Below are 26,342 nucleotides of genomic sequence, written 5' to 3'. Positions count from 1 at the left end.
TTTTAAGTGACCTCATTAATCATTACATTATCATTTAAAGTTAAGTAATTAAAGCACAAAATATTCTTAATTCTCTGAATAAAATTGTCCCATTTTTATGACATGGATGTGTTATGAAAAGAATATGTGTTGAGTGTGAGTGAGTGAGTATGTATACAAGTAACATCTTATTTATCTGGGAAGATGAATGAAGACTTAAATATAACAAAATTTCCCAGATTACTGAAGTTTCTCTCTTCGAGCTCTGAAAATATATCACTTTAATCATTTAAATGTTTTCTTGCTTGTATCCCATTACCAGTTGTCTATTTTCCTGCTGTTATCACTGTCTGTGTTTTTCAGCCTAACTCCTTTCAGAGTCTCTGCTTCTAATATGGACTAGGCTCCTTATTCAAAGCCCTCAAATGGCTTCCTATTATACTTAAGAACACATGCAAACACTTTTACGAGGACCCCCAGAGAGGGACCAGGACCACCTCCCTGATCTCAGCCTTGATCCCTCTCCGGCCCACTCACTCTGCATCAGCCACAATGACCTTGCTTTCTTTGGACTGTCCAAACTCCCTCCTGCCAGAGGGCCTGTGAATTCACCATCCCCTCTGCCTGGAATGCTCAGTTCCAGATCTTAGCCTGGTTCTGCCCCTCACTTCCTTAATAAGACACCTTCTCTGACCACCCTGCTTCTTGTAAATACATGTCTGGTCTGTCATACTTTATTCCCTCACAGTGCCTCGAACATGCAATTACAATCGGCCCTCCGCTCTGCATCTGTGGATACGGTGGGTGACTGTACTATGTATTTTATACAAGGGACTTGAGCATCCGTGGATTTTGGTATCCACGGTGGTGATGGTGGCGGGGGCGGGGGGGTGGTGGACTTGCGAGCAATTCCCACGAGGATACGGAGGGATGACTGTGTATAATAATTTTACTTGTGTATCCCATTCATCTTCCCCACAGGGGTGAGATTTTTATCTGTCTAATCAATTTCTACACTCTCAATTCAGTGCCTGTACAGCAGAAATCATATAGCAAAAATTTAAGAAATCATTTTAAATAAGAATATAAGTCTAAACAAGAGCCCACAGAGGTGAGAGCAAGGCTCTAGGGATTTTATAGCTATTCGGGGGCTTGGAGCCCTGCTCCCCTCTGTGCTCTTTTTTTTTTTTTTTTTTCCGGTACGCGGGCGTCTCACTGGCGTGGCCTCTCCCGTTGCGGAGCACAGGCTCCGGACGCGCAGGCTCAGCGGCCATGGCTCACGGGCCCAGCCGCTCCGCGGCATGCGGGATCCTCCCGGACTGGGGCACGAACCCGCGTCTCCTGCATCGGCAGGCGGACTCTTAACCACTGAGCCACCAGGTAAGTCCCCCCCGTATTCTTTTACATCCTTCTAATTCTGTCCTCTTGCCTCCTTAGCTCTCTGTGCCCCCAGTGTTTTTCATTTCCTTGCTGTGAAGAAATGTTGGTTTTATCACATAAATGCCTAAATAATATAATATTTAGTATTACTTGTTTCTGAAGTTTATAAAATTTCATATACTTTATAACTATCTTCGATTTTTTTTTTTTTTTTTTTTTTTTTACTCAATACTGTTTCTAAGATTCACCCATGTTATTGCCTACAGCAACAGTTCATTCATTTTCACTGCTGGATAATTCTACTGTGTGAATATACCGAGTCGATTTAACCATTCTTTTGTCTGTGTACATTTGGGTTGTCTCAGTTTTTTGCTATTACACACAGTGCTGCTATGAATATTCCTGAATGTGACTCTTGGCGCACATGTACACGAATTTCTCTAAAGTATGTAACTAGGCATGGAATTGCAAGGTTTCACGGTATGAGCATGCTGAACTACACAGTTAATGTCAAATCATTTTCCAAAGTAGTGTACCACTTTACACTCTCACTGTCAGAGGACCAAAATTTGGGGTGTTTCTTGAAAAAGCACAGAGCTGGTATTTGATAAGTATTTTTAAAATCCAACCTAACATTCTCCATCTTTTAACCGGTGAGTTTTGTACATTTACTGTGATTAACAATTTATTTGGACATGTTTACCAATTTATGTATTCACCATTCTTTCTTGCATCTCAGACATTCCTTTTAAGATAGTTTCGTTCTTTTTGAAGTATGTCCCTTAGAAGTTCCTTTAGTGAAAAGGTGTAGGTAAACTCTCTTGGTTTTTGTTTATCTGAAAATGTCTTTACCTCATGAGTGTATTCTGTATTTAGAATCTACATATACACACTAATAGTAATAAAATATCTGGAATAGTAGTGGTGTTTTCACTACAATGTCCTATCAGCACCAAGAGCGGAACAGCATATTCACCAAGCAATCAACCATCTCCGCAGTTTCTGGTCCACACTAATGACGCTAGGCATGCTTAGCAAAGAGTCATTGTTACGAATCTCAAGGAGCTCTGAGCAGCATGAAAAAAATGGAAGTCACATGAAACGTAAATACAGAGTGAAAGCCTTCACGTAAAGGCTGAATTGGATGGCTTCAGAAATGCGATGGGAGTTCAGAGCAGGAAGTGTCTTAAGAGAGCTGGATCCCAGTGAGATCAGGTTGCAGAAGCTCCTGAATTACATTTCCACACAACACTGCTTCTGTGGCCAAGCCACACCTTTACTTTGAATCCAAGAAAAGGCAGAGTACATTTTCTTCAGAAATTGTATCATGGTTTAGTCATAATCCTGAATCAGGCACGAGGTAGATAAGAGCAATACTAAGACAAATGTTCTTGAAAAAACCCTAAATTAGAGAGTAAGCAATTGTATAAAATGCCACACACAAATTCCATGAATGGCAGATTGAATGTACAGATTGAGTTATTCACTTATGTACCAACTCCTTTTGTGAATGGGAGGCATTCCTGTGTGGATTTGTAAAACAAAACAAGACAGTGCAGGTTATACAAGGGCTGGGCTGAAAGCCTCAGGAATTTCTTTTAACTAATTTTTGTGAAAGGTTAACAGCTGGAAGAGTTCTTTTGTGACACATCTTAAGCAGACTATGGGAAAGAAGTGTGTGTTATTTGTGACATTAATTACTAATCCGTGGTTGGTACAATGAGTCACTTATTGACCAGGGAAGAATCTAACCTATTTGGGAAATGAAACTTTCTGAATATTAACTACTGAGCACCTACACCCAAGAGATAGTGATAACTGGAATACAAAATGGTTTAGTCTAGAAATAAGATTAAAAGGCCCATTTTGACTACAGTAAGGAAAGGAATTTACTTTCATAATTCAGGAATGTTGGTTTTCAGTCATCTACCTTCCTCTCTACAGAGATTAAATACAGAATATGTCCTTCCTGAGAAAATTTTTTCTTATCTTTCTAGAGTCTGTCCTACAGGTGGTAAAGAAGAAAAGTACAATCATGCAGGTTTGCGCTTCACGGTCAAAACTCAGTTTCTCTTCTCTACCCTCAACTACCTGCCTGGCAGGTGAAAGTAAGCAGCTTGCCAAGAACTGAAAAAACAGCATTGGATTTCTGGGACTCTGCAATCTCACACTGAGAAAGCAAGAATGCCTGGAAGCTAGAGGGTTTACACTGTCTCTGCAGTTCGTTCACAATAACACATGCACCCATTCTTAGTCTCTTAGTAAAAATTCTGCAACTGTTTGGATTTGCATATTCAATTTCTTGTATTCAAGGACCAGGTTACGTGTATACTCTTAGAAAGAATATATTTTATTTTTTCCAAACTTCAGCACTGTTTAAAAAATGCTGATAGTGGAAAGAAAGATTTCCTCAACATACTCATTTCAGGAGTATTAGAAACATTCTCCCTTTTGAGAAACAAATAATAATGAAAAAGGAGAGAATGGTCTCCCTGAGATGTTAGTAACCTAAACTATAATATGAGTGGTCCCTAGGTAATAAGTGGTTAGTAGTAGGAAAATGGTTTAATTAGTTATACTCATTTCTGTGCGTGTCTTCACGTTTACGTGCAAAGATGAATCCTACTACTATGTAATTCTGTTATAGGACTACATCAAGTACTTATTCTTTTCACGTATGAATTTACTTAATTCCCACAACAATCCTATAAGGTAGGTGCAGTTATTTTGAGAAATAATGTTTCTCATTTTAACAAATAAGAAACACAGAGAAGGCTAAAGAATTTATTTAAGTTCATAAAGCTTGTTAAGTAGGTTCCAGAATCTGTCCCTTTAGACAATGGGCTGTGCTGTACACTGCTTCTTGAATGAAGCAAGATTTTTGGAAAAAAAAGTCTCGCTGCCTGTAGTTGAAAATGGTAGAAGAGGAAAAAGAATATTCCAGGAACACCTGAATCAATTTAAGAGTTCAAAAACAAGGTTGCCAAGAAGGAAGAGAGAAACAAGGGAAGAAATTCTAAAATAGGATCAATGGAGTCACTGTGTAAAGAAAAGAAAGAACTTATTCTCTTGGGAGGGTGTGAACTATTTATTCACCAATACCTGATGAGCTATAGAAAACACACACACACGATAAACCAATGCAACATAAAAAAGAACTCCAGGCATATGATGTTTAAATTCTGAAATTCTGGTATCTTCTCGAATGCTTCCAATTTAACATCTAGCCTCAAGAAAGTGACAATGTTCTTTTAAGTGAAACAGCCATTATCAAGTGTATGATATTTGGGAGGAGGTGGACACATGGTGGTGATGGCTAAATTTTAATTTAATTTTACACCTTTATTTATGGACATCTTTCTTTCAAACCCTGCTTTGACTTTCTGACGTTGAAAACTGAAAAGTAAATCCATGGTACCATTTTTTTTGAAATGAATGAACAAGCTGGACCAGGAGAATGAAGAAGGAGATAAACCGAGACCACACAAATTTGCCCGTAATGAGGATATATTACATTTATAATGGACGTAAACATCTTAAAAGCACATCATCATTACCAACTACTATTTAGTGAGCATAATATATGTGATGTCCCGTTTCTTCCCTCAAGGTGCTTGTTGTCTAATGAAAAGAGTAAATAACGGCATTTTGTGGCCATTTACATTACATAACCCTCATTAGGGTTTGGTCATATAATGACCACATGTGAGGTATATAATTTGCCAACTTTAGCAAAAGCTGGATTATGGGGATGAAAAAGGAGAAACAGAAAGACAGGTGGCTGATTAGGTACACTATAACCATGTTACTGGGTCTTTCAGCCCAATAAGCTAAAGCATGTATCATTTAAATCCTGATGAAAGGATATATTTTTAGAAAAAGGCTCTGTTTGTAAATGAAAAAAAGCCATTTTGATAGATTCATCTTAATTACAATGGGGAGAAACACTAAACCACTGGAAAATTTCTGATTCACACAACTACTAGTGAGATGTCTCATGAAGATTCTACATTACACCATCTATTCCATTTTGAATGGAAATGTTCATCACATCAAGAAAAATTACCATATATATTTATACCACTGCCAATAAAAATAGTAATGATTACATTGATATTGGCTGCTATGTCTTGAGTATGTGTCTACATTATTATCCACAACAGTGTAATACAAAGAGAATTATGACCACAGATACTTATTCAATTTAAACGAACATTATTTCTTTTTTTTCCATAGGTAAATTTCATTTCAGACTTTGGCCTGTGACGTGTTTTCCCTACTTTTCTCTGTATCTCCATTTACAGTTTCTATCTCTTCTCTTTCCTGCCTTCACTCAGCCCCTCATCATATATCTCTTTTAAAACAGCCTCCACTCTGTTCTCCCTGCCAGCAATTTCTTAATTTATGCCAAAGCCTCCTATCAATTCATTCATCACATTGCATTAGAGTGATCTTTTGAAAAAAAAAAAAAAATGAAACCTTAAAAACAAAGAAACAGTTTGATCATGTTCTCCCAAGACACCCTGCGCATCAACCCACGTACTTTTCACTTTTTTGTGCACGTGCTCTGCTCTTTCCCAATTCTGTACCTAGAGGACACCTTTCTCTTTTGCTTGCCAAGCAAACTCCTCCTCGTTCTTGAAGACCTAGCTCAAAAATCACCTCCCCTGTGAAGCATTCCCTGACTCTCCCATGTCTAACAATGCTTGCCTCCTGATTCACCTAGCTTTATTTGGTTAGAATAGAGAAGTACAGGCAACTTCAGATTTATGCATACATATGTTTTTAAAAGTAAGTAGTAGTACTTTAAAAAACACATGTAAGTATATTAATAACTAATAAATATATTAGCTAGCTACAGGCATACCTCATTTTATTGTGCTTCACAAATACTGCATTTTTTTTTAACAAATTGAAGGTTTGTGGCAACCCTGAGTTGAGCAAGTCTTATTGGCACCATTTTTCCAACAGCATTTGCTCACGTCATGTCTCTGTGTCACATTTTGGTAATTCTCAAAGTATTTCAAACCTTTTCATCATTATTATATTTGTTATGTGATCGGTGATCTTTGATGTTACTAGTGAAAAAGATTATGACTCACTGAAGGCTCAAGGTGTTGGTTAGCATTTTTTAGCAATGAATTATTTGTTTGTTTTTTTGGCCATGCCGTATGGCTTGCGAGATCTTAGTTCCCTGACCAGGGATCGAACCTGGGCCACAGCAGTGAAAGCATGAAAGTGCCAAGCCCTAACCACTGGATCGCCAGGGAATTCCCAGGAATGAAGTATTTTTTAATAAAGGTATGTACATTTTTTTAGACATAATGCTACTGCACACTTAACAACTGCAGTGTAGCGTAAACATAACTTTTATATGTATTGGGAAACCAAAAAATTTGTGTAACTAGCTTTACTGTAATACTCGCTTTACTGAAGTGGTCTGGAACCAGACCTGCAAAATCTCCGAGGTATGCTTGTAATAGAAATATTGATATATTACAGTAATATATCTAAATAATATATTAATGAAATTAATATCCTTTAAAAAGGAATTAGTTTAGGGCTTCCCTGGTGGCGCAGTGGTTGAGAGTCCGCCTGCCAATGCAGGGGACACGGGTCCATGCCCGGGTCCGGGAAGATCCCACATGCCGCGGAGCAGCTGGGCCCGTGAGCCATGACCGCTGAGCCTGCGCGTCCGGAGCCTGTGCTCCGCAACGGGAGAGGCCACAACAGTGAGAGGCCCGTGTACCGCAAAAAAAAAAAAAAAAAAAAAGTAATTAGTTTAACAGACTATTTCTTGCTGCTTCACTGTTTTAAATAGTGTCCTTAGCTTCTGACATACCCAATCAAGTTTGCATGTGGAGATGTCACTTGTATTGCCAGATTGCCACTGCTCCCCAAATGTTTGCTTGTTTGCTAATTACTGTTATTAAAGAACCTAAAATATTATATTCCTGGTGACAGCAGTAAGCCTACATTCTTAGCCTAATCAACATCCCCATAAAATTCTAAAGCTTTCTGCTTTTAACATATGTGGAGCACTAAGGAAAAAAAGCACCATACTGCATAAACTATTTTATTAGAGATCACTGAATATATCTGTGCACCTCTGACAGGAACCAGGAGCATAAGTTTCTACCTATAGAGTGGCTCTGTTGCCTTGGGGAGTTTCCTAGATCAATGAAGGCCTGTCATTGTTGGTTGTCAAGGAGCAGACATTCCCTCTCTCCCTAACACCACCTGATTTTCCTTGGGTAGCAAAAAAAATGCTTACCTGCAATGTGATTGGACTGTGGGTAGGTATCTGATCCAGTTCTGGGAGTAAGTGAAAAGTAAGTGAAAGTCTGAAGAAAGCTTTTGGAAAAGACTGTCTTCCCTGATCAAAAAGGCAGTGAAACCCTTTTTGGCCCCGGCTCCCTTACTCACTGCTTAGACCATTGTCTTATGAGGATGTAATGCCTGAAGATGCAGCAGTCATCTTGAGACTACGAGGGAAAACGTCATTCACTGAGGAGGGGAGAATGGAATTTTCCTAATAATTGGTTATAGGACCCAAGATGACACCACTGAGCAACTGCACTAATTGCAGAATTATTTATCTCCAGACTTCTTAGGTCAGATTTAAAAATTACTATTATTCAAGATATAACTGATTGAATATTCAGAACCTGTAGCCGAATGCATGTTGACACAAATGAATCCAGAAAAAAACCTGAGGTTCCAGTTTTGGTGATTATTAATAATAAAACTAAAGAAAGGAAAATGAAGCAGAATTGCCTGGGCCCGGAGAAGCTAATGAGTGACATTTTGGTGATGTTATGTTTCTGCTGCCCATGGGACACCAGGTGGCGACGTGAAGGGAAAAGCGGGATTGAGGGTCTGATGCTCAGAGGGGACCCTGAGCCGAGCTGAAAACTGGGAGGTCTCCGCACAGACGTGAGAGTTCAAGTGGTGGACCTGGGTGAGATCTGTGAAAGGGCTGAGGTGGGAACATTCAGGATGCTTTCTTAGTGGGGAAGAGGATCAGGAAGGGCCAGCAACGGTGATCACCAGAGACACTCAGAAGAGAGGAGACAGAGGGCTTCCCTGGTGGCGCAGTGGTTGAGAGTCTGCCTGCCAATGCAGGGGACAGGGGTTCGTGCCCCGGTCCGGGAAGATCCCACATGCCGCACAGCGGCTGGGCCCGTGAGCCATGGCTGCTGGGCCTGCGCGTCTGGAGCCCGTACCCCACAACGGGAGAGGCCCGTGTACCGCAAAAAAAAAAAAAAAAAAAAAAACAACCATAAGAAAAGAAAAAAAAATGTGCATACTCTTTATCTTTTGTCTTGGTAATGCCCTTTCTTGAAACTTATCCTACAAAAATATTAGTATTTGGGTAAAAAGATATAAGCCCAGGATGTTCACTGTAGCCCCAAAAGAGAAACTCCCCAAAGGTCCATCCCAGGAGACTAGGTAAAACTATTACGTATATTCACACCATGAAGGTAAGAGAAAGAATAAACAGGCTATATGTTAGATACGGAAGACTGTAAGATAAATTAAATGGACAAAAGTAAACAAAAAAACCCACACAAAAATAACCTGTATGGACACTGTGCTCTATGTGTTTGCACACACACACGGTTGCATATAAACAGAAAAAGATATGAAAGTTCATTCACCGAACTGTTAATAGTGGTTTTTTCTGAGAGGAAAGATAATTGCGAAGTTTTTCTTATCATTTTTTTACCTATCTGGAATGTTTGAATTTTCAAATAATTTTAGCAATCAAAAAAGAATGCAGATTTTTAAAAATTGACTAAACAAAGATGAGAGTTTGAAAGAAGGGACTGAATCATGTATACAAATGCTACAAAGGGAAGGAAACGCTGGAGAAAAAACTGGAGAAAATGTCTGCAGAAAATTTGGTGAACTGTATTGTACAAATTGTTCAATTTCTCTCCAGAAATTGTCTCCTTACATCAAATTTCTAAAAATAAAATTACAGAGCAAGTGGGTGCTATAATTATTGGATATTTAAAGCAATTTATGAATATATTTTTCTTAAATATAATAGAACAATACTTGTGAACTATAATCAATATTGAGAAAATTTGATTCCTTTAAAAATAGGAGCATATAAACCACCAATGAAAAAGAAACCTGACGGAAAATACAATTTGGATTATACTATAGGTATGGTAGCAGCAACATGGAATTTAAATGTGGTATTTCAGTCCCATGTCCTAAACTCAAGGAATCATTTTAGAAATAAAAATAGAATAATAGGTATAAAGAAAAGACAAAGATTTTATATATATATTTATTTATTTATTTATTTTTGGCTGCGTTGGGTCTTCGTTGCTGCGCACGGGCTTTCTCTAGTTGCGGTGAGCGGGGTCTACTCTTCGTTGCAGTGCACAGGCTTCTCATTGTGGTGGCTTCTGTTGTTGCAGAGCACGGGCTCTAGGTGCATGGGCTTCAGCAGTTGTGGCATGCGGGTTCAGTAGCTGTGGCTCATGGGCTTAGTTGCTCCTCAGCATGTGGGATCTTCCCGGACCAGGGCGTGAACCTGTGTCCCCTGCATTGGCAGGCAGATTCTTATCCACTGCGCCACCAGGGACGTCCCCAAAGATTATATTTTGATTTACTATAACATTATTAAAGCAAGTTCAAACCTGAAGATGCTTTTCTCACTTCAATGGATTGTTTACTCAATATTGTCAAAATCCTAAATGTTGTGCTACATTTTTAACCTCAACATGCCAGTAAAAGCCATGATGATAATGGCCAATTTTTGTTCAGGTACAAAAGGAACATTGTACCCGAACATTGTACCATTGTGAGCCTCTTTTTTTCCTGGATGGTAACACTTTTAAATTCACAATGGGGCTTCCCTGGTGGTGCAGTGGTTAAGAATCCGCCTGCCAATGCAGGGGACACGGGTTCAATCCCTGCTCCAGGAAGATCCCACATGCCGCGAAGCAACTAAGCCCGTGCACCACAACTACTGAGCCCGCATGCCTAGAGCCCGTGCTCCTCAACAAGAGAAACCATCGCACTGAGAAACACACACACCGCAACGAAGAGTAGCCCCCACTCGCCGCAACTAGAGAAAGCCTGTGTGCGGCAATGAAGACCCAACGCAGCCAAAAATAAATTAATTAAGAAAAAAATAAGTTCACAATGGACTATTTTGGCTTTTTTTTTTTTTTTACTACCTTTGTATGTAAGAACCAGTAAGAACTAGAGTGATCAGATAGAATAAGTAGTTTTACATGATATATACAATCCTGGAAAGGCTTCAGAAAATGAATTTTAATCTATTAAATTTTAGTTTCGATTGCAGAGGCTACTTTTGAAAAACCTTGCCATAAGCCCATCTGCAAAGTACTTGATTGTTTATCTATTTTACACATTAGTTTTTTTTTAACTTAGTTTTTTTTAACTTGCACAGTTTTTTTAGTTTTTTCAACTTACAAAGTTTTTTTTAACTTACACATTTTTTTAGAACACAAAGTCTAGTTTTTACTATAACTCATTAAAAATTTTCCTCAATTTAAGTTATTACTGATAGATTAGTTGTTTAACATTAAAAGTGGTTGTGACTAGAACAACCATCTTTGAGCTCTAGCCCACTCAGACAACACCCAACCAACCAACTCCTTGACAGTCATGCATCTGAGTAAAAGCAGTGAAATCTTCTTTTTTCAGAATATCATTTAAATATAAACACAGGATTTAGCAGTGAGTGATTAATAAAACAAGTTTTGTTCCTGACACTGAAATTTCAAAATGGATGCAGATACAGGCTGTAATGACACCTTTCAGGAAAGCCGATGTTTGGGGGGAAGCATCCCTTTCTCAGTCTCACTCAGTATCCCCACACAAGCCAGCCTCTCGCTACCTCCTCTACTCAGAAACCTCTTATTTCATCACACACACACACACACACACACACACACACACACACACACTACAAACACTCACAGAGCAATACCACATGCCTGTGTCTTGCTACCTTAAGTGCTACAGCGAATATTACAATGTTATTCTTTTTAAAATCGATGGCAAACCCATGGGGACACTATCACATGATAGCTACTATATTAGAGGAAAATCAAAGATACACAGAGGAAGTGCCTAACTTTATCCTAGAGAGTCAGGCCGACTTCTGGGAGGAAGTGGCATTTGCCCTGACTCTTGAAGATTGAGTAGGAGTTTGTTAGGCTGAAAAGGGGAAAGGCAGGGTAAGCAGAGAGAAGATCTAATGGCCTAGAGGTACAAAATCTAATGGCATATCCCTTCAAGCAAGAGGAAGGAGGTCTGGAGTGGCAAGAGCATGGGTGTGTGTGGGTGGGTTTGAGGTGGGGGGGGAGGGAGGGGATGGAGAGAAAGGTGAGGAACAGACTGCTGCAACCCACAGCTCAGAGTACAGAGACTTTTTAACCTGTGGGCAATGGGGAGTCAGCGGCAATTTTTACTTCTTCATCTCCCCAAGCCGACTGGTTTCCCACGGTTGGTCTGTGCTACAAGGCCCCTCCCACAGCTCCTTTCAATAAGCCAGTCTTGTCTTTCCAGGAAAAAGAAAATCTGCTTTTCTGACAAGCTGTAGCCCTCATCTTTCATCCACTCTGGAAAAATGGGATTTTATAGTCCAGTAAAGACATTTTCATGAGTATATATGAAGACCCTCATTTCTGGAACTTATTTCATATTCTTCATAGGAACTTTTTCCATTCTTTAGAAAGTTTTAGTTGTAATTTTTCTCATCTGCTTTTTCTAAACTAGTAAAAGCTAGTTTTCTGGAACTAGGTTACAGACCAACTTTGGCCCATTTAACAAGGTCAGACTGTTTATTCTTGACAGAATTCTTTCCCACTGTAAAAAGGTACTTTTAAATGCCACATTCCAAGAGCAGTGCCAGTAAGCCACTGAAGCATATTTTCCCACAAGAACTGATACCATGTGCGGTCCCCACCTCACTGAAATCATCCAGCGTTACATAAGGTGCAGATAGCCGTAGCATCACTGTGGAATCTATCAACAGTGTTCAGAAAACATGTCCATACATTTCAAAGCATCGTGACCTTTAAAAAGTAATTCATCAAAATAAAAATGGTAAAGAAGAAAGGGAAGGATAGCTTTAGAAATTAAAAAAAAAAATTGTTAAATGGCTGAAGAGAAATCTTGTAACTTTATGTTAGTACCCAAACCTAGAAGCAGTAGAGATTTTTCTCCTTTATTTTGGGGTTTTTATGGTTGAGTTGTTAAATTTACAGACCAACTTTTAGATGCTGCCAGCCTTCAAAATAAATATAAGAGCAGTGCTAAAGTAAATTTTCCTACACTTTCCCCTTCCTTCTTTTGGATGTTTCCCTGAGACCTGAAGGTAGATTATTCCTCCAAAGCCAACTGTAAATTTTAACATTCAAATTTATGAGGGACTTAAAAATCATAAGTATCCTTACAGATGTTGGGTGCCACAATGTTACTCACCCTGTGTTTCAATCCCTAGAGAAAAGGAAAACAGAAAGTGGTAGCAGCAAGAGGAATTGTTCAGCAGCCCAAAGAGCATCATTGAGAAACACATTTGAAATATCAGCAATAAAGTCAATACAATATGAAAGAAAATCCAGCATGACAAAGCAATCGTATAAAAGTCTGAGCTGAACTATTGGAGAGACCTATACAGATTAAGAAAAACATGGGGCTTCCCTGGTGGCACAGTGGTTGAGAGTCCGCCTGCCGATGCAGGGGACACGGGTTCGTGCCCCGGTCCGGGAAGATCCCACATGCCGTGGGGCGGCTGGGCCCGTGAGCCATGGCCGCTGAGCCCGCGCGTCCGGAGCCTGTGCTCCACGACGGGAGAGGCCACAACAGTGAGAGGCCCGCGTACCGCAAAAAAAAAAAAAAAAAAAAAAAGAAAGAAAAACATGTACTTAATCTTCTCAAGAACCCAAGTGGACTAAATAAAATGACTAAAAGAAACAAAAATGCAGACATTTTCAACCTTTTCCTGTGACACTACGGTTCCTTCAAAGATCCCTAAAGGTCTTAATTTTTAATTTAAGCATACCACATAGAAAATGTAAGTGCACAAGTTGGGGAGGGTAGGAAGGCTTGTCATCTCGAATAAGTAGGGATGAAGAACAATAATTATCTGAAGGTTAGGACTGGCTGCCCAGACAGATATTCAAAGTGTAACTGTTACTCCCTCAGAGCTCCAGTTACTATCAGGGAGTGATGCTCTGGGCAACTGGGAAGATTTAGGTGAAAGCTGAATCTAAAACAAACAAACAAACAAATCTTTAGATGCTTATCAATGATGATGCAATGACCCCCCAGCAGCAACATGGAAAAAGCAGAGTTGGAAATTCATTCATTTGTGAAAGTAGGGAGTTGTGAAAGAGCTTAAAGAGTAGTGAGAAATCTGATGGTGTTAGATGATAAGGAATATGCCTTTATGTGTATGGGGGTGATTTCTGGGTGGGAGTGAGAGTACAGAGGGGCAGGTTGGGGCTACACTGCAAAACCCTCTCTGCATACCATGCTACAGAGTTGGAATTCATTCTTTAGGCACTGGAGAATCACGAGGATTCGTTTCATTCATTCACCATGTATTTATCAAGTGCCTACCATGTGCCAGAAAGGCACTGTGGGAAACACAAAAGTAGTACAACCCTGGAGTTGCGCAAATAAAAATGGCTATGGCCAATGTAACAGAATTTCAATGACACATCTCAACTCAGGAACTCGCACTAGGAGATTAGCGAAGCCCAAGCAAAATGAAGATACTGCCACCCTTCCCTTCCATACAAGGAAGTAAGCAGTGACACCTGTAAAACACAAGAAGCGCACACATCCCAAGAATTAAAGAGGATGTAAAAATCCAAGTTATAGAGACATTGTTTTATATTCAATTCCAAGGACTGTGTCTCATACTCCATTGAATGGACCTAACGGGACACGAGTTAAGGAAATTTAGGGGAGACGGAATTATCTCATTAAACAGTTTGACAGACTAGTCCCTGACCAAGCACAGAAGGCATATTCCCATAAGAATGTTAAGTGGAAGAGGCAACAAAAGTTTTTCCATCTTCTGCATCTCTGAGAAACCCTTCATCTCTGAGAAACCCTTCGGCTGCAAAACTTCTTTAAAGCATTTGGTCTCGTCAACCTTAAGACAATAGTTGGTCTTTACACTCAAACTTGGCCTCAAGCTTCTGAAATTTGAATGGCATCACACAGGGTGTCTGTAGGATGGAATGTAAACAACCAGGTGACAACCAGACCCTGTCTATACCATACCTTGATAGGACATTAGCTGGCTGAACAGATATATGGAGGAAGAAAAGAACATCCCGTCCTTTCTCTGAGTAAAACATCCTCCAGGCAGTAACGATACAGTTAAACTGTTTTTGTCCAGAACTGATTCTCAACAGTGACAACTCAGGAAGGAGCTAGAATTAGGTTATTCAAATGAATGACTATCTTTTATAAACAAGAAAAGCAGTTGTTTGATGAACTTCACAAGTATACTTGGAGCAGTTAAATACCCACCCCCACGCGCGCGCGCGCGCACACACACACACACACACGCACGCGCACCTACAGCAGCATCCTGTATTGCATGGAATACATTCTCTTTCTACATGGAAGCAATGCTCACAGTGGTCAAGAGCATTTGCCTTTACTGCAGAGGCAGAGCCAACCTATCAGATGGCAACTCAAAATGTGTTTTACTGCCACTGAGAATGCGTAACGGAGAATCTGGATAGGTTTTCATGTTTGTCTTGGCTCTGGCATTTTCCACGTACCCAGTCCTGGGAATCCTAAAGAAAACGTGTCCTGTTCCCAGCCCTGTGCACTGCCCCATTGTGCTCTACTTCCCTCACTGGTGAAAGTGAAAACGAAACCGGCACAAACACTCCATTGTTAACTATGAAATATGTACTGGCAACTGGAAGTTTTCACAAAACAGACCTGGTTGTGTCATGGCAAGGAGAGGTCGAGTGGGAAGGGAGTTACAGGAGCCTTTTTCGGCTTCTGAGGTGTGTCCTGCACTTTCACTGAGGTGCTGAGGCGACAGGGCTTTGGGGTTTTTCCATTATACTCGGTTCATGCTCTTGGTTTGATTTACTCAGTACTCACTGGCAGCCTTTGCAGGCTTCTGTGGGAGCAACTCGGCTGCCCAAGCCGGGGCACAAACCCTGCCAGGTCCCCATAGTAAATACAACACGCACGAAGAGGAAACAAGCATAAACAATTTATTTTCTCCTGTAAAAGATGACATTGTTCTCTGATCTCTGGTCCTGCTTCACTTTGTCAACTTGGTGGTGCCAACTGGGTGCTGTAAAATGAACTATTCCAAACAGAAACAGAGAAAATAAGCACAGACTGCATGATGTGCACATCCGTGGGGCCCACATCCAGGCAGGTTCTGAGCGAAGGGGGCTGGTGACCTCTCTGAGCTTCTCACATCCCGGTGTGGGTGAGCAGGGAGGGCTTCCCTGACCCCCAGCCCACGAGGGCTTCGGAGTCACAGGGCCTCATAGAACTCTGTCCCTTTCCTTTATTGCACTTGTCTCTGTTTCTAACTATACATTTCTTTGTGTGACTGTTTGATTAAGATCTGTTTCCCCATTGTGATTATGAGCTCCATGAGAGCAGAGACCTTGTCCGCTTCTATTCACCATGGTCCCTCAGGTTCATTGACAGTGCTTGGCTCATGGAAAGTGATCAATATTTGTTGACTGACTGCCACAACTCCATTTCATTAATTTTCTACCCCAGGATTATCAAAAAGTTTCTGAATCCACAAGGTTTCTTTAATGTTTACTAAACGCTACCAATGCTGGCATTAGAAGAGGAAACCATCTATTGCCAGAGGCATAAGGAGAGGATGTAAGCAATTTGTTTTTTTGTGATTCTTGTGGTACTAAATAAATGAGTGATGTTAAATAAGGCAATTTGGGGAATCTTATCAGTTCCATATAAAAAAATCCCTGAGTGAACTTTTATAATTTGTAGAGCTGTCAAAAGTCTTCCCATGCTCACTATTTACTTGTTATCTTTTGATTATTTCTACAGGGTGGAAAATGCTTTCATATGAAGACGTATGTCTTTTAATAGGAAAGATAATACGGAAAGAAAGAACTTTGGCGAAGGAGAATGTAATTCACTTAGTGAGAATTTTACTAAGTCACTGAAAAGACAGGAGAATATTCTCTCTCTTTCATTATGGTACAAAGTGGATTTTTTCCCCAAACTGTGTGTTAGGCACAGGCATTTGGAGGAAAAATGCTAATTCTCTCCTTTGTCTAATGATTGTATAAAGGCCCTCCAAAAAAACACTGAAAAGTCACTGTAATACTGTTCACTGCAGAACACAAATTGGTTTACGGCAGGCCAATCCTGGATTTCATCCCAGCATGTGAAGTTACTGAGGCCCCAAAAGGAATGACCTCATTTTAAGGTACAGCCTCCTCTCTATCCACAGGTGGCTTCACGGCGGCTGTCCTGCAGAGTGACTGGTTCTAACTGCACGGGTGTTGGCAATTACATCTGGATATAAAAACGTCAACCCCAGCACTACTCTGAACGGCCCCCAAAGTGGTCTCATGTCATACAGTGAGCATAGCACGATGCGTGTGTGGTCGTGAACAGGCACTTGGATGATTTTAAGGGAGCAGATACACACAGGAGTGAATCAAGAGAACACTTGATTTTTCCTAAGCAATGATACATTTACAAGAGGTTCCAGTATTCACAACTGTGGCAAAAGAAGTTTTATTCTGAGGTCTACATAAATAACAAGTTAACCAGGAGGTACAAGTTCATGCCTCAGTGTTCCCCACTGTGTCAAAATATGACATGAGCTAGTTGTTTTTTAATTACAATTTTAACAAGACTTAAAACATGTTTCAAAAAATGGATTGTTGAATATTTGTGGAATCTCTGCATACCCTTTGTAGAACCCAAGAGGTCTACAGAACCTAGTTTGATACCCTCTAAAGTATTGGATCCCACCGTGGGGAGAAGAGGAAGGGAGAGGGGATGATGGGCAAGAGCCAGAATATAAACATTAGTACTCTCCAAGCCATTTACAATCTATTTGGCGAATTCAGACTTAACCTGGTTACAAACTGCTCGTCTGAGTCTCAGTTTCCCCACTTTCAAAATGAGTTGATAAGGAGTTCCCAAACCACCAAATCCAATGGCAACAGTATCACCCTACATGCTGTATGGGTCAGTTCAGGAAAAAAAAAAAAATAGGGATTTTTCATCATAAACAGAGAAGTTAAGACCTGCTCTCTCCCTGAGCTGCTGTTCATAGGACTTCATGACGATCAGAGTCATCGTCAGGCTGCTGGTGATGGGCCAAGCTCTGCTTCTACGACTCACCCTGTCAGACGCGGGTGTGCGATTGGGTATGACCCAACCTGCCCGCTCAGAGGTTGGTCTCTACTTCCCTTTCATATTGACAGACAAAAATGAGTTGCACTACACACTGCATCCAACACGGGAAGTTCTTAGAAATGTTGACTTGAGAATGACTCTCAATACAATTTTAGTTAGTTGTATAGTCATTCTATTGAATAAGCATACAGAGGCAGACCTCAGAGATATCGTGGGTTGGGTACCAGACCACACAATAAAGCGAATATGGCAATAAAGCGAGTCCCATGAATTTCTTGGTTTCCAGTGCCTATAAAAGTTGTGTTTACACTATACTATAGTCTATTAAGTATGCAATAGCATTATGTCTTAAAAAATGTACATACCTTACTTAAATAATACTTTATTGCTAAAAAATTCAGCAGCACATAATCTTTTTGAAATAGTAACATCAAAGATCTCTAATCACAGATCACCACAATAAATATAATAATGAAAAAGTTTGAAATACTGCTAGAATTACCAAAATGTGACACAGAAGCATTAAATGAGCAAATGTTGTTGGAAAATGGCGCCATGATGCAGGGTTGCCACAAAACGTCAATTTGTAAAAAATGCAGTGTCTGCTAAATGCAATAAAATGGAGCGCAATAAAACGAGGTATGCCTGTATTCTTGAAATGCATCTGCCATAAAGATTACATATAATCACATTGGTCATGTTCGTACATGTCACTTACGTGCAACGGAAAGAAGCTCCCTCTAACCTGTTCTCTACAAATGTAGTTATTTCAATACAGGTCACAGAAGTTGATTTTCAGGGTTTCACAGAAACTCTTCTGATAAGTAGAACCCATGCCAGGCATTGAGTAACAGGCCCCACTTCTCTTCACATCCCCAGCTCCTCCCTGCAGGACAAGGGGCCTCACGCGGTGTTTATGGCCACCCCAGTCTGTGTGTCCCCATTCTGTCCGATGTCTGCAAACTGCTGCCCCTTACGCATGGGGTGAGGACACAGGTGGCCCAATCTGCCGTTAGGAGGAAGGACTGAGAAGAGCCCGTGCAGTCCCCATTCAGGTCAGGGAACTCCAATGCCCTGAGTGCGGCTGGGTCTCAGGAACCCTGGGTTCTGTGCCCCATCAAGGGAGGCAAGGCAGGAGCAGGGCCAGCGCAGGCTCCTCTAAGGCATGAAACCCAGGCCAGGGGCCCGTCCTGCCTGGGTCTAAGGCATTCACTGTAGCCATCCACATCTTGATTCTACACCCTTGAGAGAAATAGGTATAAACAACCCTTCCTCTCCAGGGGTACATGTGCACTCTGACTGTATACTGAGCAGCAAGAACCCAATACTCCCTAAGGACACCTGAAGGTCATGCAGGAGGCACCCAGTTAAGGGCACTTAGCCCTCCCTTATCAGATGAAGACAAGCCGAGTCGTTTGGCCCTATGTTATACCAACTACAGCCACAACTAGAGTCCGGGCTTATGATGACTGTCCTAAATTAGTTTCTACCCCAAAGGCCAACTCTTTCAAGGAGCTTACAGCCTGATAAAACGCCTACATAATTACAAACAAGATAGAAAGCAGTATTATGAAAGACATTAATAAGACGTTACTCTGGAAACAATGGGGGGGGGCGGGGATTAATTTCTGCAGGGGTTACCAGAATGGGACATTTGAGTCAGGCTTTGGAAGGTAAGTATTATATTATTAGCATTTCTCCTGGCTGCAAAATGTCAGTTTCGAATCAGTTAACTTGTAAATTTCTTTAACATTCCACAAATCAAGTTGATTCCCAGTTCCTGTATGACATAACTCACTAAAAAATGTGTATTTCCAGGAAGTGGAGTGTAGTCTTTTTCTCTTCAAGAAATACAAAAAATAAATACCAGTTCAGTCTGAAAAAACTGATCCCAGGCCTTTATGTGTCACTGTGTGTACATAAACCAATGTATCACTATAGAAATGGATTTTTCCTTAAAAAGAAAAACAGTGGGAAAAAATTTTAATGCGGTACCCTACAGGAATCATATTCTTTATTATTGACATTAAGTTCCAACTATGACTCTTTCAAATAAAGTCTGAATTTGTTCCAGTGTCTTTCCCAGTTGCTAATATTTTTTACTTTATGTCACATAAGAAATACAGAGTATGCAATACAAACTACATACTGAAAAATCAGGTATTTACAACTGCCTTTCCCCTTTTCTGTATGAAATCATTTGTCTCCATTTTCCTGTCTGAACATATCAATTTTCAGCAAGAATGGAATGTTAATTGGTGTTACGCACAAGCTGGGCTATCATTCCTCAAATTTAATAAGAAAGAAAAAAAAAAAAACCCAACTGGGTTTCCTGTTTTTATTTATGGTTTTCAGTGCCCAGTTGTGGGGGATCAAAATACAGTGTCTCAGTTACGGCTCATCCTTCCCTCAATTAATGTACCAAAGGAGACTGGTTCCTTCCATCTGCTCCCCTGATGACTGTCCGGATCGCAAAGCCTATTCAAGCTTCTCCCCAGGGCCCTGAAACAACATACAAAACTACTTCCTAGGGAAGCTGCAGCCTACCTCACCCTTCCCACTGGGGAAACACACAGACTCAGCCCTTTCTGGTGTGATTATATAAGAACACAAGGGCTCACTTGACCCAGCCCAAATTGGAGACTTATCCTTTAAACACCGTCTCATGTCCTGTCTTCTCAAAAGTGACGGTGTATGTTGGGCAAAGAGGAAACAAGAATGATTTATCTTTCAACAATAGTGACACATTCTAAGGAATCCTCTGTAAAAATTCTGATGCCCTAGGTAAAGTATATAATGTTGGGAAAGTATGTGATCTTACACATCCAGGTTCTAGTATCTGTATTTCCAGGGTGAGGAAGCAGAACACGTTTGCAAATTGAATGTTTTTCTAAGGCAAGTTACCTCTCTTAGAGAATTTCCAACTCCCCTCCTGAATTTCTACTTCTCAGCTGAGGCATTACTGGAATTTGGGGAAACAATTCTTTGTTGTGCAGAATATTAGCCTCCTTGTGGCCACCACCATCCCCCAAGTTGTTATGATGACCAAAGATGCCTTCACACATTTCTCAACAATGTTTCCCCCTCCCCCCAGGGCAGTGCTGCCCTTAACTGAGAACCACTTTGAGGCTAAAGATGGACTATATGTAGAAAATGGCATACTGACCCAAGAAGATTCTTTTACTTAAGGCTTAATATAATGCTTTGAGGGCAATGTTTGTAGGCTTCATGGAATCAAAGGGATTCTCCATATCAACCTCCTGCCCCAAATAAGTAGCACAGCAAAGGAACATGACTTGGCTTTAAAAAAAAAATCTATGTGTGAATTCACTGCATGGAAAACAGGTCCTTCAAAGACAAGGGATATTAATGTCTGCTTCCAGGCTCCTCTTTGTATATTTTGGGTGCAGAATTTCATGAAAATTCATCTCAGAAGCAATGAACTATATGGAGAAATAGAAGCTAACCAGAGCGAGTAGCTGGTATGGTTTTGTGTCTGAATGAGAAAAAAAACAGAATAACTGTCATTCTTTGCCAAAATAGAGCCTTTGGGTTTACTCTTCGTAGTTTGGCTTGGATGAAGCCTTCACCCGGCAGGGTGGTGCTACTTGTTCACAGATCATCCAAGTTCACTGTAAATTTAATTTCTTTACAGTCCTCGCACCACAGCTTCACATGAGTGCTTTCACACACCTGTGCAGGTACCTGGCTGTTTCTCAAACTAGGATGCTGCAGGCAGGTCAACATTCCTGGTGCTCTCTCCTCGCTGACCTTGAGCTATGTTTCCCTAGACACTATATACGCAGCTCTGAACACAGTGGTTATGGCAAAAAGCCATATGGCAAAACCATTTGGAAACTTACAACTGATTCCTTTCTAGTGGCTAAGAAGCAACCGTCTATTTCTGCAATGGGTTCTGTCCACAACAAGCCCAGCCCGGATATGTCTGTAGTTGTAAGCATAACACTTTCCTCCTACTGCCTGCTATACAAAAAGTGCAAAGACATTCTGTCCACCAACTGACCACGGGCAGTAATAACATTAGGGGCCTGGAATGGGGGCAGTTTGTCATTCAAAAGCAGAAAACTAAGTTTAATTAAAAAACAGCACTTTCTCACTCACCACTGAGGTAAGAGCCATCTGAAAACTGTAGATGCGGGCAAGGCCGAAGTCAGCCAGTTTTATTTGTCCACTGCTGGTCACCAGAATGTTCTGTGGTTTTAGATCACGATGTACCACTCGGTGAGAATGAAGAAAGTCCAGACCTCGGAGAAGCTGAAACATCATATCCTAAATAAAACCAAAAAAGAAAATCAATCAATGGTCAAAACAGAAATTCAACATGCTAAATCCTCAGCACTTAGAAAAGTGCTTGGCATACAAAAAGCATTGCATAAATATTTGCTGAATGAATGAATTTGTTTCCCCCTACTGTTCCACTCTCCCATTTTCAAGATCACTACAAAAAATTTCACTCTTGACCTGTATTTCATTAATGAAAGGATGATTTAAAAATAGTTTCAGATGGCACAGGAAATATTCTGGAAGGATGTACACCAAACTGGTGTCCATGGTTAATGTTGGGGAGAGGAAGTAGTTGGTGAGAGAGGGACACTTTTTACTTCATATACTTTTATAGGATTTAATACATGATTCCAACAATTAAAATCCAGTAAACAATGATAACATTAATGGTAGTTCTTATTATTATTATAGCACCTATCGCTTAGCCGTCACTATGTGTCAAGCATTGCTCTAAAGACCTTCTCTTTAGTAACTCACTTAATCCACACCACAACACTGAGGTAAACAATATCACTGACCCATTTTACAGGTCAAGAAACTGATACACAGTAAGTGTATATAATTAGCCCAAAGTAACACTACTAGCAAAAGACAGAGTCTTGATTCAAACCAGAGTCCAGGAAAACTGGATTCAAATCCCCAATGCACTTCTTCATTAGATCAATGATTGAATGAGCATGGAAAACCGGGTAAACCATTTAACCTCGCCAAACCTCAGTATTCAGGTCTGTAAAAATAGGAAAACCTACTTCACAGGATCACTGTTTGTACAGCACTGACAGTAGTCAGCATTCAATAAATGGCAGCACTTACTGCTGACGGTATCAGCTAGCATGGAGGAGGGGGGCATTCAGAAAATAAACCAACTCACATCTTCTTCTAATTTTAGAGCTGATAAAATCAGATACAAAATTTAAAACTCGGAAACTGTCTGAAAGTAGGAATTTAAGATAGTGACCATGATATGGCCCTCTGAAATCTGGGGTTAATAAGACTGACCTACCCCCCTCCCCAAATATTGTGAGAATGGTGTGTAAAGGGAGGATGGAATGATTTTGTTCATATAAAGGTTAGAGAAATGATTAGGTAGCATCAGGGGCTTCAGAGCTGGCAGGGGCTGTGAGGACACACTTGTTCATCAGCTGGACTGTATTTAGTTATTGGTTTACAGTATTGGTATTTCCTTCAGGGAGTTCTATCTTTATATCCTGGCTTATTCAAAACCAAAGCCTTAGTTTTCCACCTATAAAAAGGAGAAAACAGTGCTTACTTTTCATAATACGAGATTTAAATGAAGTAACGCATGTAAAGAAGTAGTTTCTGGCACGCGGTTAGCATTCAACAAATGATAATCGTTGAAGTGTCCCGTTTCCTGGGGGAGACAGAGTAACAAACAACTAGAAGAAAATGTGGCCAGTGCCACAAGGTCAGTGAACAGAGCACTAAGCAAGTGTGCAATGACACAGGTGTACTGGAATTCTTTTTGAGCGCCACCTAAATGGATCTGATGAACTGGCTGGGATTACCTTCTAAGTTTCCAAAGATGAAAACTCTGGAGAAGACTGCACTGTTGAGGGACAGACAGTCCTTCAAGACTTAAGAACCACTGAGGGTAAAACAACTTGGAATGAATAAACAAGAGTGTGAAAATGAAGCACAAAATGTTAACGAAAGTAATCTACTGCTGCAGCAAATAAGTCTTTATTGGAAACACATGCACATGACTTGTAAGCAGTGGATTTTAAACAGCATGACTAACCTAAACTAATGTCATGCTGGCTTGTCATCTTTAGCTTCTTATAAACTAAGCACCAACCATTTAAAACAGTACAAAGAATAAATGTGCTTGGTTCATGTTTCATTGTTCAAACAGTTTAAGCAGCCAATTAGTAGAATAAATATGTAAAAATTTGAACCAATTAATTATACTAATAAGGCCCATCTTAATTTATGAAAAGCCTGAACTACTGAGTTTAAATACATATGTATTGCTTTTATTTGTGTATTTATACAGCACACACTACATTTTCCTTAATTATAAAATTGGTACATGCTTAATGCATATAGAAGCTTTTTAAAAATTTTATTAAAAATCCAGAGGAAGAACAAAAATCATGCAAAATCCCACCACTCAGAGAAGAGAGAAAACTTTACTGTTAACTTTTATCTTTCACATCTTTTAAACAGATACTGCTATATTTGGAGGTATAAATATATTATATCTCTATATAATATATAAATATTATAAACAATATATATCACATACAATATAATATATAAATATAACATATTTATAAATAAAAATTGTTATTCTGTACACATTTTACAGTTGTTTAAAAAACATTTAACAATTCATTATGAATATTTTGCCACTTCAACAAAATTCTTCTAAAATATAACTTTTTTATACAATATGATTTTTAATGGCTGCATAGTTTTCCTTCCTATGCCATAATCATTATTATTTGGTTTTAGTTGTGTTATTTTGGTACATATACTAAGAGTCTAGTTCTCCTCTGTTTAAAGGCTAGTGTAGATGAAAATGACTTCTTAACATCATATAAAAGCACAGTTTAGGCAGTGAGAACACATATACTGGCACTAACATTGATTCCATGTAAATGACACCTATGGATGTATAAAAAGTTGGTTCTACATAGGAATTACCACTCTTTAGATTTTATTAGGCTACTTAAAAAGTTTTTTGGTTAGCAAACTGGGTTTTCTTTTAAACCTATAATATCCAGCTATAATTAGAGTTTTGAACTAGTAAGACTTGAGTTAACGATTTTTTAAAAAATTGCCCCACATCTCATTTCCTTCAGTAATTCCATCGCGAGGTAGGTTGATATGGACTTGTAGTAAGTATGATTTGGGGACCCACCCCAAACTTTCATCAGAACATCTAATCTTTCATCAGAACACCTAATCTGAAAAGGGAACACCTAATCTGAAAAGGGAAATATATGCACCTATGTTAGGAACTCTGGTCACAGATAGAATGAGAACTCTGGTCCCATTTCCTGAGAATTATATGAATGAATCAACTGTAACACTAAACAAGGCAAGAAAATAAAAAACACCTTTCCTTCAGAATCACAAGCAGTGCTTTGATCAAAGACATTTCAAAGGATTCTCTACTTAAGCTTATCATCTGTTCTATCTCAATTTATAGTATCATGAGACATACTTTTAAATTAGCTCCTCAAGATTTTAAACTAAATTAATCCGTCTTATACAAGACTCAAATATTTCCCAGTAATCCTAGCGATGCAATGCAATGAAACTATGGATATTGCCAATTAAGTTAAACATAGGTTTAAAACCTTTTAATGTTACAACGCACAATTCTGGTATAAAATGTCTAGTCACACTAATGATAAACAGTCACTGGAGGCCCTCAATCTGTATCTTTCTGAAACATGTGACATGGGAGCATGTTTTAATAGGACACCATCATGGAATGAAGTCTGGCTCCCAGTGACTTTAGATGGGGTTTTATCCTTCGCAACTCCCCTAAAAAGACTCTGGACTTCAGTCTGAACACCAGAAGTCTTCAAAGCCTTGTAACAGCAATTAGTTTCTCTTAGGTGTTCTAGAGCAGTAATCCTCTTACTTCTTTGAAAACAAAACAAACAAGCAAACTGAAAATCTACCTCAAGCTTTTCTAATGGGAAAGTTTTATCACTGGGTCATTTTTTCCAACTACCCAAAAGGTATGATTAGTCTCAAAAGATACTGAAGGGCATCCCTGGTGGCGCAATGCTTAAGAATCCGCCTGCCAATACAGGCACACGGGTTTGAGCCCTGGTCTGGGAAGATCCCACATGCCGCAAAGCAGCTAGGCCCGTGTGCCACGACTGCTGAGCCTGCGTGCTACAACTGCTAAGGCCCGTGAGCCTAGAGCCCGTGTTCTGCAGCCGGAGAGGCCGCCGCAGTGAGAAGCCCGCACACCAGAGCGAGTAGTCCCCGCTTGCGGCAGGTGGAGAGCCTGTCCACAGGAGTGAAGACCCAATGCAGCCAAAAATAAATAAATAAGATAAACAGATATTGAAAACACCAACTTATTCCATACAGTAAATCACAAAACTGACAGCTCTCAATAGACAATTCTGTATTTTTGGATGCATCTACCTAAATCTAAGTGATGTACTCACATCCTCAAGGTTTTAGCAACAAAAGTATACATCAGTAGCTTATCTACTTAAAAATTAAAAATAAGACATATACAACTTGCACAAGGATAATCATTTTTTTCTCCTTACAATGTGTAAATC

The 26,342-nt window shown here is 39.9% G+C and overlaps 1 protein-coding gene across 4 annotated transcripts in view; it reads right to left on the bottom strand.

Moving 5' to 3' along the window:
* The window catches only part of CDK6 (cyclin dependent kinase 6), a 233,322-nt gene that overhangs the window by 101,099 nt on the left and 105,881 nt on the right, over positions 1–26,342 (bottom strand). For all 4 annotated transcript variants that reach the window (XM_029232925.1, XM_029232924.1, XM_029232927.1 and 1 more), the window contains one exon: positions 21,883–22,050. In XM_029232925.1, coding sequence (XP_029088758.1) covers positions 21,883–22,050 — 168 coding nt within the window. The remainder of the gene's footprint in view (positions 1–21,882; positions 22,051–26,342) is intronic.

Source organism: Monodon monoceros, unplaced genomic scaffold (genome assembly GCF_005190385.1).
Source record: "Monodon monoceros isolate NGI ecotype Baffin Bay Population unplaced genomic scaffold, NGI_Narwhal_1 Super_Scaffold_2, whole genome shotgun sequence".
NCBI lineage: Eukaryota > Metazoa > Chordata > Mammalia > Artiodactyla > Monodontidae > Monodon > Monodon monoceros.
The sequence above is the reverse complement of the archived record's forward strand: the minus strand, read 5'-3'. Positions and strand labels throughout refer to the sequence as shown.